The following is a 12,896-nucleotide window of genomic DNA, read 5'->3' as shown; positions in this document are numbered from 1 at the left end:
ACTTACTTTTCTTCTTTTCAATTCTTGTGTGCGTGCAGGTTTGTACACACACATACGTTATTAGTATGAAAACGTAAAAGCATCCAGCAAACAAGCATTTCATCAAAATCACACTGTACTTGCACCAACCAAACTTGTGTCCATTCTAATTAATGTAAGCCATGTTAAAACCTGTTATAATGCCATGAAAAGTATAAAAGTTAAAATACAAGGGAATGAAATACATTTCAACCAGTACATACTTAACAGCTGAGGGGTCAAATGGACTTTTTAAAAATACATTGGGTTCTATTTATAAAAATTCCAACAGCACATTCAGAGGCTCACACTATCATCACTTCCCCACCCCCTCACACCTCACATAGTCATTTAGGTGTCTACCCATCCAATGCTATCAGAGTCAGAGACCATCTGAATATCTAATTCAACTAATCGCTAGGTCTCCCCTCACTCATACCCACCCCACGTAATTCCTAAGCAACCCTGGAATGCCTGTACATTCCATTTCTAAAGCCCTTTAACTGCTAGAACATGGGTCTTTAAATCAATATGTTCAGCCAACATGCCCAGCAATTGCAGTAGGCCTAGAAGATGCAAACAAGAATGAGACATGGCTTTCAGCATAAAAATCCAGTGTCTGGCACATAGTAGGTGCTCAATTAATACCTGTAGAATGGAATCACTGTGTGAGCAAGTTCACAATCAGAGCAGTGCTATCCAAGAGAAATATAACGCAAGCTACAAATGGAAGGCACATTCATAATGTTAAGTTTTCTACAGGCACATTTAAAAAGGTAAAAGAAACATTAAAAAGTGACATTAATTTTAATGTATTTAATTTAATCCAACTTACAGAAAATACTTTCATTTCCACATGCAATGAGTACTATAAAACATTATTAATGAAATATTTTACCTTTTTTGTACTAAGTCTTTGAAATCGAATGTGCTTTTTACATCTACAAGACATCTCAATTCAGACAAGCACATTTTAAGAGCGCATTAGCCCCACTATGAAGAACATCGTGGCAGAAAGTTCTACTGGGCAATGTACCTCCCAACAGAGAGAGGTGGTCAGTAGGTGTGGGGACAAGAAGGAATGATGAGGGCAGGAGGCAAGGGCAGTAGAGACAGACAGATGATGGAAGTCCTGCTTTGCTACGCTGAAGAGTTATCCTATGGACAACAGGGAGTAAGGGTGATATGATAAAGCTTTCATTCAGAAGGGTGCCTTCCTGGAGACAGAGTAAGGCATGAATTAGAAAAGAGAAAACCTGGCAGCGGAGAAGATGGGTTGTATTGAAAGTCATCCTGAAGTTAAAAATCAATGGTAATCTATGGTTTAAAAACAGATTCATAGGCCACGATCAATCCACGAGACGAAGTCTCGTCATGCAAGATAAATTATTAAAACAAGGAAAATAAGTATATATTTCACAACACTAAATTTATTATGCAATAAATGGTTCCTTATTCTGAAATTATATTGCTTTGGTGGGGTGATGGGGCATTAAATGTGCACTGTACTTTGAAAATGTCATGATTGGATAAAATAAAAAATTTGCAATACTTACGTTGCTCCCAAAATTCTAAATTTTAGTTTGCAAGAAAACTCCAAAATTCTGGCACCAGTGTTTTAAATTATTCCTGAAATTCATTACGATGAGCATAGATCCAGTATTTGCATATTACTCTGTATTCCGATTTTCTTATTTTACTTACACATGCCCATGCACTAATAATACTGACACGACTTTTACCTTAATATAGAGTAATTCAGTAGGTGAAGTATATTATTGTTTAGTCATTCCCGTGAATTTCGTATTGGATCTATTTAGTAGTATGAATAGCCTTGCCCAAATGAACTCTCTTCCTTCTACCCCCAATACCATGGGTTATTTCCTTCAGATGTAATTCTCAATAGGGAATTTATGTGTCAACAGTAATACAGAGCTTTGTTTTGTGTTTAATTCTTATGATTTAATCATCAGACTGTAGCAAAAAGACATGTGCAATGCTGCCAACATTTATTAATACCCCAACCAAAAACACACTATCATTATTTCTGGTCATCTAAGACAAAGCAGTCTTAATTTCTCTCTCTTGAATTGCTAGTGAGGGTATGTTTCTGTTCTCTTCACAAAGGTACTGGGCCTCCAAGTCCCTAAACTCATCCCTCTACCCACTTCCAGGGAGGACACTTCCTGAGAGGATTGTGGGTACTGACCTTTGGTATCTCAATTCTTTATATTATAATCATTTAATCTTTTAGAATGTCCCATTATTTTTACCTATGCTGTGGTATTGAATTTAAAATATATTCCATTGCCTTTGGCTGAGCTATTTTTCTTTTATTCTTCAGGAAGTCAGGCACATCTGTCTTGTGTATGATGATTTTCTCCATTGCTTCAGTGGTCCTAAGTTTATCTTCCCTGTACAGCTGGATTAAAAAATGGTATTCCATTTTCTTCTAGTTATATTATAGATAAACCAGAGGCCCAATGCACAGAATTCGTGCAAGAGTAGGCCTTCCTTCCCCTGGCTGCCGGCACCGGCTTCCCTCTGGCACCCGGGACCCGGGCTTGCCTCGCAGCCCCGGCTTTGTCCGGAAGGTTGTCCAGAAGTACATCCTGAAGGATGACCGGTCTAAATAGCATGTTACGCTTTTATTATTATAGACAAGAGGAATCTAACAGCAGGGGCCTGTGCACTCTGAATTAATATACTTTTTAAGCTGCAGAATCATCTGGTATGAATAAAATTGGATCAGATAGTTCTCAAGGTGGACCGTCCCCATCATAAAATGACAGATGTTACAAAACAGCTACTCTTCTCCCATAAGAGGGAAGCTGGACACGATATCTGAGCATCAAAACTTTCAACTCCTCCTTCAAGTCTCTCGATTGGCAATGTTTTTATAGACTTCTCAACAAGCTCATGTAAAATTAATTTTCAGCAAGAAAGGTCATTGATAGACAACAGCAATCACCTGAAGAGAAACACTCTTGCCTGAGAGTACCCCCAAAAAAATTAAAATGGCTATGGAAACAATCTCAATTTTTCATATATTGAGATTCTCCGGGAAAGTACAATAATCCCCCTGCCCAACAGATGGAAAATGGAGAGAAAAACAAAAACAAAGAAAGCAGCCCTAGCTGGTTTGGCTCAATGGATAGAGCGTCGGCCTGTGGACTGAAGGGTCCCAAGTTTGATTCCGGCCAAGGGCACATGTCCCGGTTGTGGGCCTGATTCCAGTAGGGGGCGTGCAGGAGGCAGCCGATCAATGATTCCCTCTCATTATTGATGTTTCTCTCTCTCCCTCTCCCTTCCTCTCTGAAATTAATAAAGAAATATATATATATATTTAAAAAGCAGCATATATGTAATTGCTTACAAAGTTTAGATTATACCAAATAATCTTTTACATATCTATATATGTAACTAATATAGAAAGAGAAAATGACCCAGAAGTTAATTCACTGAAAAATTAACAGTGGTCATCTGAAGGGAGAATTATGGGTAATTCAGATTTTTCTTCTCTAGAGTTCTTTTGCAATGTATACTTGCATTATATACTTTATATAATTAGCACTTTATACATATATACACAAAGAACATACTTTTATTACTTTAAAAACTAAACTTGTTTAAAAAATAGAGGTAGAAAAGGGTTTGGCATTATATTAAATCAAATGCTACTAAAAATCAAGCTAAAGTACCTCAACTTTTATTTAGGCCTCTGCTTACTAAACACAGCACCCCTTTTCATATATAGGAAGTCTCCTATCATCACTGTAACAGTAAATCTATCAGAGATTCATTATATTAGAATTAAAAGAATTCTCACAATACCAGGAACTTTCAAATTTCCCTTTTTCTTTTCTTTTTTTTAAGTCTCTAAAGTACTTGCAAAAAATATCTGCAATGAGGTTTACATAAAAGTGATGAGATGGTTTTGTGGTTAGTTTTTTTTTTCTTTTTTCTTTTTTTCTTTTTTTGGTCTATCTGTTAGATAAATATTGAAGCATTTACTGGCAATGTTAAACTGATAAAATATTTAAGATCTACTTAAAATACTCTAGCAACAACAAAAGAGTGGTAGGGGAAAATAGATAAAACAAGAACAAAGTTGGAAGTATTGAGTTGGGTGATGGGTACCATTATTCTATTCTACTTTATTCAAAGCTTTTCCATAATACAGTTTATTGAAAAGGCGCTATGAAAAATGAGAAGCAATGTATACATATGCACATCCATTCCTCATATCATCCAATGTAGCAAAAGTAAACTCATAGCCAAACACTTTTTTAAAAACCTCAGGGTGACTATTTCAAAGGGAGCATATGATTCTGTATCTTTTCTTCATTAGGCAAAAGTATGTGCACAGGTAAATCTACCAATAAAAAAAAAATGGCTTTCATTTGCATCTACAAATTTGATTCAGAAGATTTCAGATTTTCTGAACTTGGCCACCATCAGACCAACAGTCAGCCATCACAACACTACTTGGTACATGACATTTAAAAACTAAAATACAAAAGAATAAATAAATAAGATACAGACTGACTCAAGCAGCAGCAAGACCCTATCTGGGCATCCCATTCGCCTTCTTGACACAGAGGACAGACTACGTCCCTAAGAGGACACGCCAGTCCAGACACAAGTCAGCTGCAGGCAAAAAGCCTCAGCACTCAACAGAAGTTAGGCAACCAATACCAAGAGCATTTCTTTCACACAGTCTGTTCTTGATAACAGTTGCAAAGGATGATATGAATCCTGAGGATCTGGGATCCCCACACTGATGACTTCCCAGTGTATCAGCGTAAAACAAAACACCCCCCACATGTGCTCACAAGGCACTCCCAGTTGGAGGGATTTCACCTGCATGATCACCAGTGAGCCTTGCATCTCCCAGGAGAGTTGGTATAGACTGGCTTACCCCTAATTTTACAGATGCAGAAACTCAGGGTCAAAGCTGTTCAAAGATTTGCTCTAAAACAACAGGAGTCTTCCGATTCCAAGGACAGTGCTCTTCTCGCTGCCCAACCCTCCCCTGGAGCGTGCCTGTGATGGTAAGGAGGAGGCAAGCACTTCATGAAGAGAAGCGGGGCAGAAAAGAGGGGAAATCAGCTTTAGGCCCAACACTTCCCGGGTTTCGAAACACCCTCAGTTATGTCCTGGTTGCCCATGACTTTGTGCTGTCTATTCTTTGCCATGAGCATGGAGACGCTGATTGCACTTCTGTTTGCCTGCATGTTTCTGGGGACTTGCTTTCTCTGCTTTCCGAGCTCTGACAGAGGCCTCCTAACAACTCACTTGACCTAAGAAACACAGAAATCCTTTTTTTTAAACCAGGAGGGACTGTCATGGCTGTGGGGATGGGACATTAGCTGCTGGTCCTCTCTCTCGTTATCAAGATGATACAAAGAAAGAGAAGTTGGCAGAGAAACAGTCACAGCCCTCAACTCCCATGGGCCACTCAGGCTCGTAGGAGAGCAAAGCCTACCTCTCTGACTTCGTGGAGCTGGCCGGAATACTGACTCTTGGTTCTTCGGGCAGCTGCAGGCGACTTGTGATGCGTGACTGTGACAACAGCGGGGGCCCCCACACCGAGGTGTCTCTGGCTACAGGGAGATGCAGAATTGGGTGTTCCATGGGGGAGCAAAGTGAGACTTCGGCTTCGGGAGCTTGGAGTAGTCTAGAATAAGCAACAGGTGTCAAAACTCAACAACCAACGTGCAGAACACAGCTAAGTGTTGGCTTCCATTTATTTTGAACCTCTTAATCGTTCCCCTTCATCTGTTTGGAGAAATGAAGGCACGGAGGTGGTGTAACAACACTACATGCCTTCCCACACTTGCTCACACTCACTCACCTAAGAGACTATTAACTAGCCTTCTGATCTCACCCCGACTGTGTCTCCTGCCCCACACTATGGCCATGAAGAGCTACTCAGAGTCTCCGCTAACACCATGGACTCTCCCGGATCTGCGCCTCTGCACATACTAGCCCCTCCTCCTAGAATGCCCTCCCCTCCTGGCCAGCAAACTTCAGATGAACCTTCAAGACTCAGCTTGGGCACTAACCGGTTTGGCTCAGTGGATAGAGTGTCGGCCTGTGGACTGAAAGGTCCCAGGTTCGATTCCGGTCAAGGGCATGTACCTTGGTTGTGGGCACATCCCCAGTAGGGGGTGTGCAGGAGGCAGCTGATCGATGTTTCTCTCTCATTGATGTTTCTAATTCTCTATCCATCTCCCTGCCTCTCTGTAAAAAAATCAATTATATATATTGGGATCCCCAATATATATATATATATATATATATATATATATATATATATATATATATATAGACTCAGCTCGGTGTTCTCTGGTGCATGGAGCGTCTCCCTGTGTGTCTAGGTCTCTCCGCTGCTCTTATTCCACTGCATTAAAATTATATTCATTGTCCAGTTACTTTAAGATATTCTGTCAAACTCAGCTTTATATCCCCAAGACCTGGCACATGATTTATTATTTGTTAATTTATTGTTTATTAATTTCTTTAATACATGTTTGCTGCCTAAATGAGTGTACTGTTATCCACCAAGTAATCCCCATTTTTTAACGCTGTGCTTATACTTTATCCTATGGTAATAAATAATCCAAATAACAACCTAGTGTATGGTGAAGATGGCATCTCAACTTAGTGGAGATGAATTTTTTTTAATACGTGGTACTGAGATAACTGAACAGCCATCTGAAAAACAAAACTGGGTTCACCTCTCAGATCACAGACCCCCCAAACGGATCAAAGAGATTAAAAAAACAACAACACACACTAGAAGAAAATGTGTAGCCTTGGGGTAGTGAAGGTCTAACGCCTCCAAATGCAAAAGCCATAAAAGAAAAGCTCAATAAATTTGATTACCTAAGAACCTGAAAACTTCTGGATGGGAAACAGATTTTAAAGACTTACTCCCACCATCAACAAAGCCGAACGATAAACTAAAAAAAGTATTTTCAACTTGTTTCCCAGACAAAAGGCTCATCATTCTCATTTATAATTAGGAATATAATTCCTAGTAAGTGATAAGGACTGTAAACTAATTAAACTAGGGCGAGATGTAGACAGTTCACAAAAAAGATAAATGGCCCTTAAACCATATGAAAACATGTTCAACTGTACTCATAAGATAAATATAAAATTTAAGCCACATGTAGATACCATCTTTTACTCAAATTTGCAAAAATCCAAAAGTTTGAGTACACTACCTGTGGACAGGACCACAGACAAACAGGTCTGTGGGAGCGTAAGGTAGCAAAAACCTGTGATGAGGCCAATCTGGCAGTACCTGTAGCTGTTATAATTGCACTTCCCTGTGATCCAGGGATGCCCTGATTGGGACTGTGTCCTCCAATACTCTTGCACCAAAGTGAAATGGCATATACCCCATGTTCAATGGCAAATGTGAGAAACAACCCAAATGCCCATCAGTATGGACCAGGTTAAATAAAATACGGCATACCTACTGAATAGAATACTACCAAGATGTAAGAGAATAATGAGCAACGTCTCTGAGTTGGCCTGGGGGGAAAAATATCTGAAACTATATAGTTAAGTGAAAAAAGCAAGGTGCAAAACTATTCTACAGTATGCCGAGTTGCATCAAAATATGGAGACTATTTTTATTGTCATTTGTTTAAAATACCCAAAAAAATCTAGAAGGATACACAAAAAAACTAAAAAAGCTGACACGTATTTGAGAGAATGGCAGAGTAGTATCGGAGGGAAAGGGAGATTTTTCACTGTATAGTTTATTTTTATATCCTTTCATTTGGAACCATGTGAATGTAGTACCTATCCGATAATTTTTAAATTCCACATAAAATTTACATTCTAAATGCCCCTGTACCTCATTGCAACTTGGGAAAAGGCAGTTAGAGGATATGTTGAATTCATGCCAACATATCAGATATTTACTGAATACCTACTATGTGCCAATGGGAGTATCTACAGGGAGAAATATGAGATGGGTTAACAGTCACCGCTCTAAAAACTGTTCGATGTTAATGGCCTATAATTTTACAAATCACCAAAAGGTTGGGGAGCAGGGCAGAAATCAGAATTTTACATTACCCCGCAATGCCACAGGAGCTTGTAAAGGCTCTCCGGGCCGGAACTTGGACATAATAGGAATACAGATAAAGTTGGGAAGCAGTGTATTGATTTTAAATAACTTTAGGTAACTGGAGAAATCTGTGGTCTCAGAATTACATATGCTGTGATTACAGTCAAATACAGCAATCATCTACTTACAGCCCCAATCTTTTCACTTGAAGTGTGGACGGGGAAAGACACTACTCTTTAATCCTTTAATGACAGTGAATTTGCCAAAGCATTAAGAGTTTACTAAAATACATTTTCATTGTTTGGGGGGCTATTCCAACCCAAAAAAAAGGCAGATTTTTCACTGGGCTTTGAAGCCAGACCGACAATTTTCACTCCCCCCAGCTCCACCAGGTTCTAGCTGTGTGACCTCGTGAGAGTTATTTAAGCTTTCTTATTAATCATCAATTTCCTAATCTTTAAAACAGAAATGATAATATTGACCCTTAAAAGGCATCATGAATATTAAATTCTATCATGGAGCTGCATGGCTAACGTTTGTTTCTTTCCTTACATCACTTAATACTTGATCGATGAAGGCCTTGCTGATTTTTAAAATGCTAAAACGTCACTTAGCACAAAATCATAAGCAGTCACTGACCTGCTCTTTATTTTCTATCGGATCAGAAGTGCTGATGAAGCCCAAAACATAATTAAATACTTTCCGGAGAACCTATATGGTCAGCAATTAAATTATAAGACTGCAAAAGGGAAAATACTTCCAGATTCTGAGTAGAATGAGAACCCGCCAGAAATTAAGAGATGAGAACAGCTCTGGCAACCTTTGCTTGGAACAATATCACCATAAATGGCCATAAATCAAGAAATCCACCCAGAAGCAAAATTATTCCACTGTGGACATCTAGCCCCATGATCATTATTTAATGGCTGTCATTTGAATTCACAAGCAGTAAACTTGAGTCGAAAACCCTTTAATTTCCCATTAACTGTGGGATTCACAGTTTAATTCACACATAGACCTCCTCTTAGAGTAAAATGAGCAAGAGTCTCAGTCTTGGTAAATCCCATAGGTCATCAGGCACCAGGACAAATAGAGAGCAAAGGCAGCAAACTGACACCACGATAAACGAGTGGGGTCTTTCCAGAACACAACCTATATAAAATGCCCAGGTTTTGTGCTTAAATGTCAAACACTTATCCTTGCTACTAATCCTATCTAATAAAGAGGTAATATGCAAATTGAACAACACTCTAACACACAAGATGGCCACCCCCATGTGGACACAAGATGGCCAACACAAGATGGCTGGCAGGGGAGGGCAGTTAGGGGTGACCGGGCCAGCAGGGGAGGGAAGTTAGGGGCAATCAGGCTGGCAGGGGAGCAGTTAGGCGTCAATCAGGCTGGCAGGGGAGTGATTAGGGGGTGGTCAGGCTGGCAGGCAGAAGCGGTTAGGGCAATCAGGCAGGCAGGCAGGCAGGTGAGCGGTTGGGAGCCAGCAGTCCTGGATTGTGAGAGGGATGTCCTACTGCCCGTTTAGGCCTAATCCCACCAGGGACATCCCTCAAGGGGTCCCAGATTAGAGAGGGTGCAGGCTGGGCTGAGGGACACACACACCCCGAGCACGAATTTCGTGCACCGGGCCTCTAGTCTAAAATAAAGTATTATCAGTGTTTGAGAAACAACATGGCAGGTTTTTGCTCCAAATATTTATATCAATATTTCTAGGGTGTGACTAGAAATGCCAAGTGTGCCATCTGCGGAAAATGCTGAGTCAAGGGTAACCATTTCTATTCGGGAATGACATTTTCCCTTTCCCTAGGAGAGTCACCCCTTGGGTCTGCCTGATAAATGGGGTGGTGCCTAAGCAGAGAATGTGGTAGCAGGGAAGATCAAGTGCTGATGCTTAGGTCCCACCCAGGCATTCAACAGGCAATCAGGTTTTATAGTATTTTTTTAAATATATTTTTATTGATTTCAGAGAGGAAGGGAGAGGGGGAGAGAAACAGAAACATCAATGATGAGAGAGAATCATTGATTGGCTGTCTCCTGCACGACCTCTACTGGGGATAGAGCCCACAACCCAGCCACGTGCCCTTGACCAGAATTGAACCTAGAACCCTTCAGTCCGCAGGCCAACGCTCTATCCACTGAGCCAAACCGGCTAGGGCAGGTTTTATGATATTTACCAAGCTCTTAGATTGTCCCTACACTCTTCAGTGGATTCATCAATTCCCAAAGATTTTGAGGAAGAAGACACACACGTACTTTTGGTATTTACTGGCCAAAACTAGTATGAAGAAAAGGTGTGACTGGAAATAGAAAGGATGTACTAGGAAGAATATGTTCAGCCAGGGAAATCACACCATGAGCTGGAGACAGGAAGTCTGTCTGGGAAGCTTAAAGCAGAATCAACTGGACTACCCAAGGCTCCCATAGCATCCCACTGTCTAGAAGAGTAGCAGGAGGATCTAATCCTACAAGACAGTGTTGGGGAGAGATTAGGAACACAGTTTCTAAAGTCAGTGGCCTGGGTTCAAATCTGGATTCTACCACTCGTGAGCTGTGTAGCCTAGGAAGGTAATGTGGTGTTTTTATTGCTAACATTTAACTATTACTACCTCATTGGGTTGTTGGAGAATGAAATAAGAGGTAGATAAACACATGCCACATGGTAAGCATGCAGTGACTGTCATTATCATCCATAAAATTAATAAAAATGAAGCCTTCAGGCACCGGTATAGTGGAAGGGGTAAGTAGCCCCAGAGTCAAATACTATATGGACTTAAAGGTTGTTTTGTTTTTTTTTAATGTTTTTATTGATTTCAAAGAGAGGAAGGGAGAGGGAGATAGAAACATGAATGATGAGACAGAATCATCAACTGACTGACTCCTGCACACCCCCTACTTGGGATCAAGCCTGCAACCCAGGCATGTGTTCTGACAGGATAATCAAACCCTGACCTCCTGATTCATGGGTCTACACTCAACCACTGAGCCACACTGGCAGGCATAAAGGTTGTTTTTGTCCACAGTGCCTTAAGAAGACATAGCCCTAACTACTTCCTTAACTATTTTTTTAAAAGATAAATTAAAAGTAATCATTCTAATTACTAAAAACAGTTTGCTTCAGAGAAAAGGTACATTTAAAACATGAATTCACATTTTCAAAAACCAATCTGTTGCAGAACACAAAGTGCCTGTAGATTATTCCAATGCTACAAGGGTACCAAAGATAAAAAAAAAAAAAAAAAAAAAAAAAACTACTTTAAATAAGTAATGGGCAATTTCCCATTAGTATTTTAGAATAAAATACAAAATCCCAAATTGAAAAAAATAATTAGCTGGTCCTATAAAAATTTCTTAAAACATGTATCAAAAGTTTATAATAGGCTTGCTGAAGCTCAAATTAAAAAGCTGAAAAGAAGGGGGAAATACTTTACCACTTCTACTGCACAAAATTGATCTATTGGGAAAAATTACTGAGGTCAATTAATTGTGACAGCATCCAAATGATATTTAATTTGGAGCATATTTTCTTCACTTCCTTGAATTTTTTCACAGTGAAGGGAAAAAAAAGACTATATTTCTGAATAAAATAGCCCAAGAGAGGCAGGAAAGTCAAGCCAGCCTGGTTATTTATTGTGAAAAATAAATTTAACCAACTAAAACCATTTCATTATGTTCCTTCTCTCTTCCTCTAAGAAAAATTAATGTACCATCTCTATATATGTGAAAACTGAGCACAAAAACTGATTTACTCCTTTTCTTCCAAAAGTAAACATACCTCAAAATCAACAAAAAAGGCATAACAATTTTTTAAACAGTATATCCAGTGCCTTAAAATTATTCAGAATTCCATTTTCCTGGTAGTCAACATCTGAATAAAATGTGGAGTATTATTTTTAATGAGTCCATTCTACTATTTTGTTTAAATAGCATCATATAGACTTTTCATTTGCCCTGCCTTTTTTGTTTGTTTGGTGGTGTTCTTTAATATTCAGTTATCTCAAGCTTAAAACAGACCTAAAGTAGAAATAAAAATTTTAAAACTGGGACATTTTCCAAGTTCATTTTCATGATTAACTTTCAAAATTATACTTAGCTCTCTCTACTTTTCCAAATTCCTGTTTTCTTGCAGAAATAGGAATTTCCAAGGCTAGAGAATTTTTCCTTTGTCATCTGCAAATCTTCAATATATATCCTAAACATTTTCCAATAACTTTATACAAATAACCTCTTAAAATACACACACATAAGTGTGAGCAAACATGTGTGCAAAGAAAAAGAGAGTGGTTTTCCCCAGAGAGTAGTCTCTAGCCGGCTTATAAACATACCATCCCAAAACCATGATTACACACACAAATGCCAGATCTTTGCAAGATCAGCGCAAGCAAATACATATATTTCCATTTCTTGCAAATAGAGGAAAAGAAAATGTAACATTTTTGCCTTGCTTTTTCTCGCAACATTTTCAGCCCCCAAATAAAGTATTCTGACTCTTCTCTAACAGCTTATCCAACCACTTCCGAATCTCTAACCCATGCCTCCGGCCCAGCCTCTGTCTAGGTCCAACTGGAAGGTCCCAAATGGACTTAAGGCATTGGTCTCATGCACTTGGCCCCCTTACCACACACCACCCTTTTCCTCCCCGCTTCCTCCAGCCTTTTCATCTTCCAGATCCACTTAGGAGGAGTCATGTGGGATTTCAAAATCTTCCACACATCCACCTTCAGCTTTTGCACCTTCCACCCACATCCTTTGTTTGGGACCTTGCAGTTCCAAGTAC

The 12,896-nt window shown here is 39.4% G+C and overlaps 1 protein-coding gene across 4 annotated transcripts in view; it reads right to left on the bottom strand.

The window, feature by feature from the left end:
• OSBPL10 (oxysterol binding protein like 10) overlaps positions 1 to 12,896 on the bottom strand; it is a 266,667-nt gene that overhangs the window by 95,204 nt on the left and 158,567 nt on the right. For 3 of the 4 annotated variants that reach the window (XM_054729776.1, XM_028134978.2, XM_054729778.1), the window contains exon 4: positions 5,507 to 5,698. The exons of the other annotated variant lie outside the window; for it this stretch is intronic. In XM_054729776.1, the coding sequence (XP_054585751.1) occupies positions 5,507 to 5,698 (192 nt within the window). The remainder of the gene's footprint in view (positions 1 to 5,506; positions 5,699 to 12,896) is intronic. 4 annotated transcript variants of the gene reach the window in all.

The sequence above is a fragment of the Eptesicus fuscus genome, chromosome 18 (assembly GCF_027574615.1).
Source record: "Eptesicus fuscus isolate TK198812 chromosome 18, DD_ASM_mEF_20220401, whole genome shotgun sequence".
NCBI lineage: Eukaryota > Metazoa > Chordata > Mammalia > Chiroptera > Vespertilionidae > Eptesicus > Eptesicus fuscus.
Note: the sequence above shows the minus strand (reverse complement) of the source record. Positions and strands in the feature narration are given on the sequence as shown.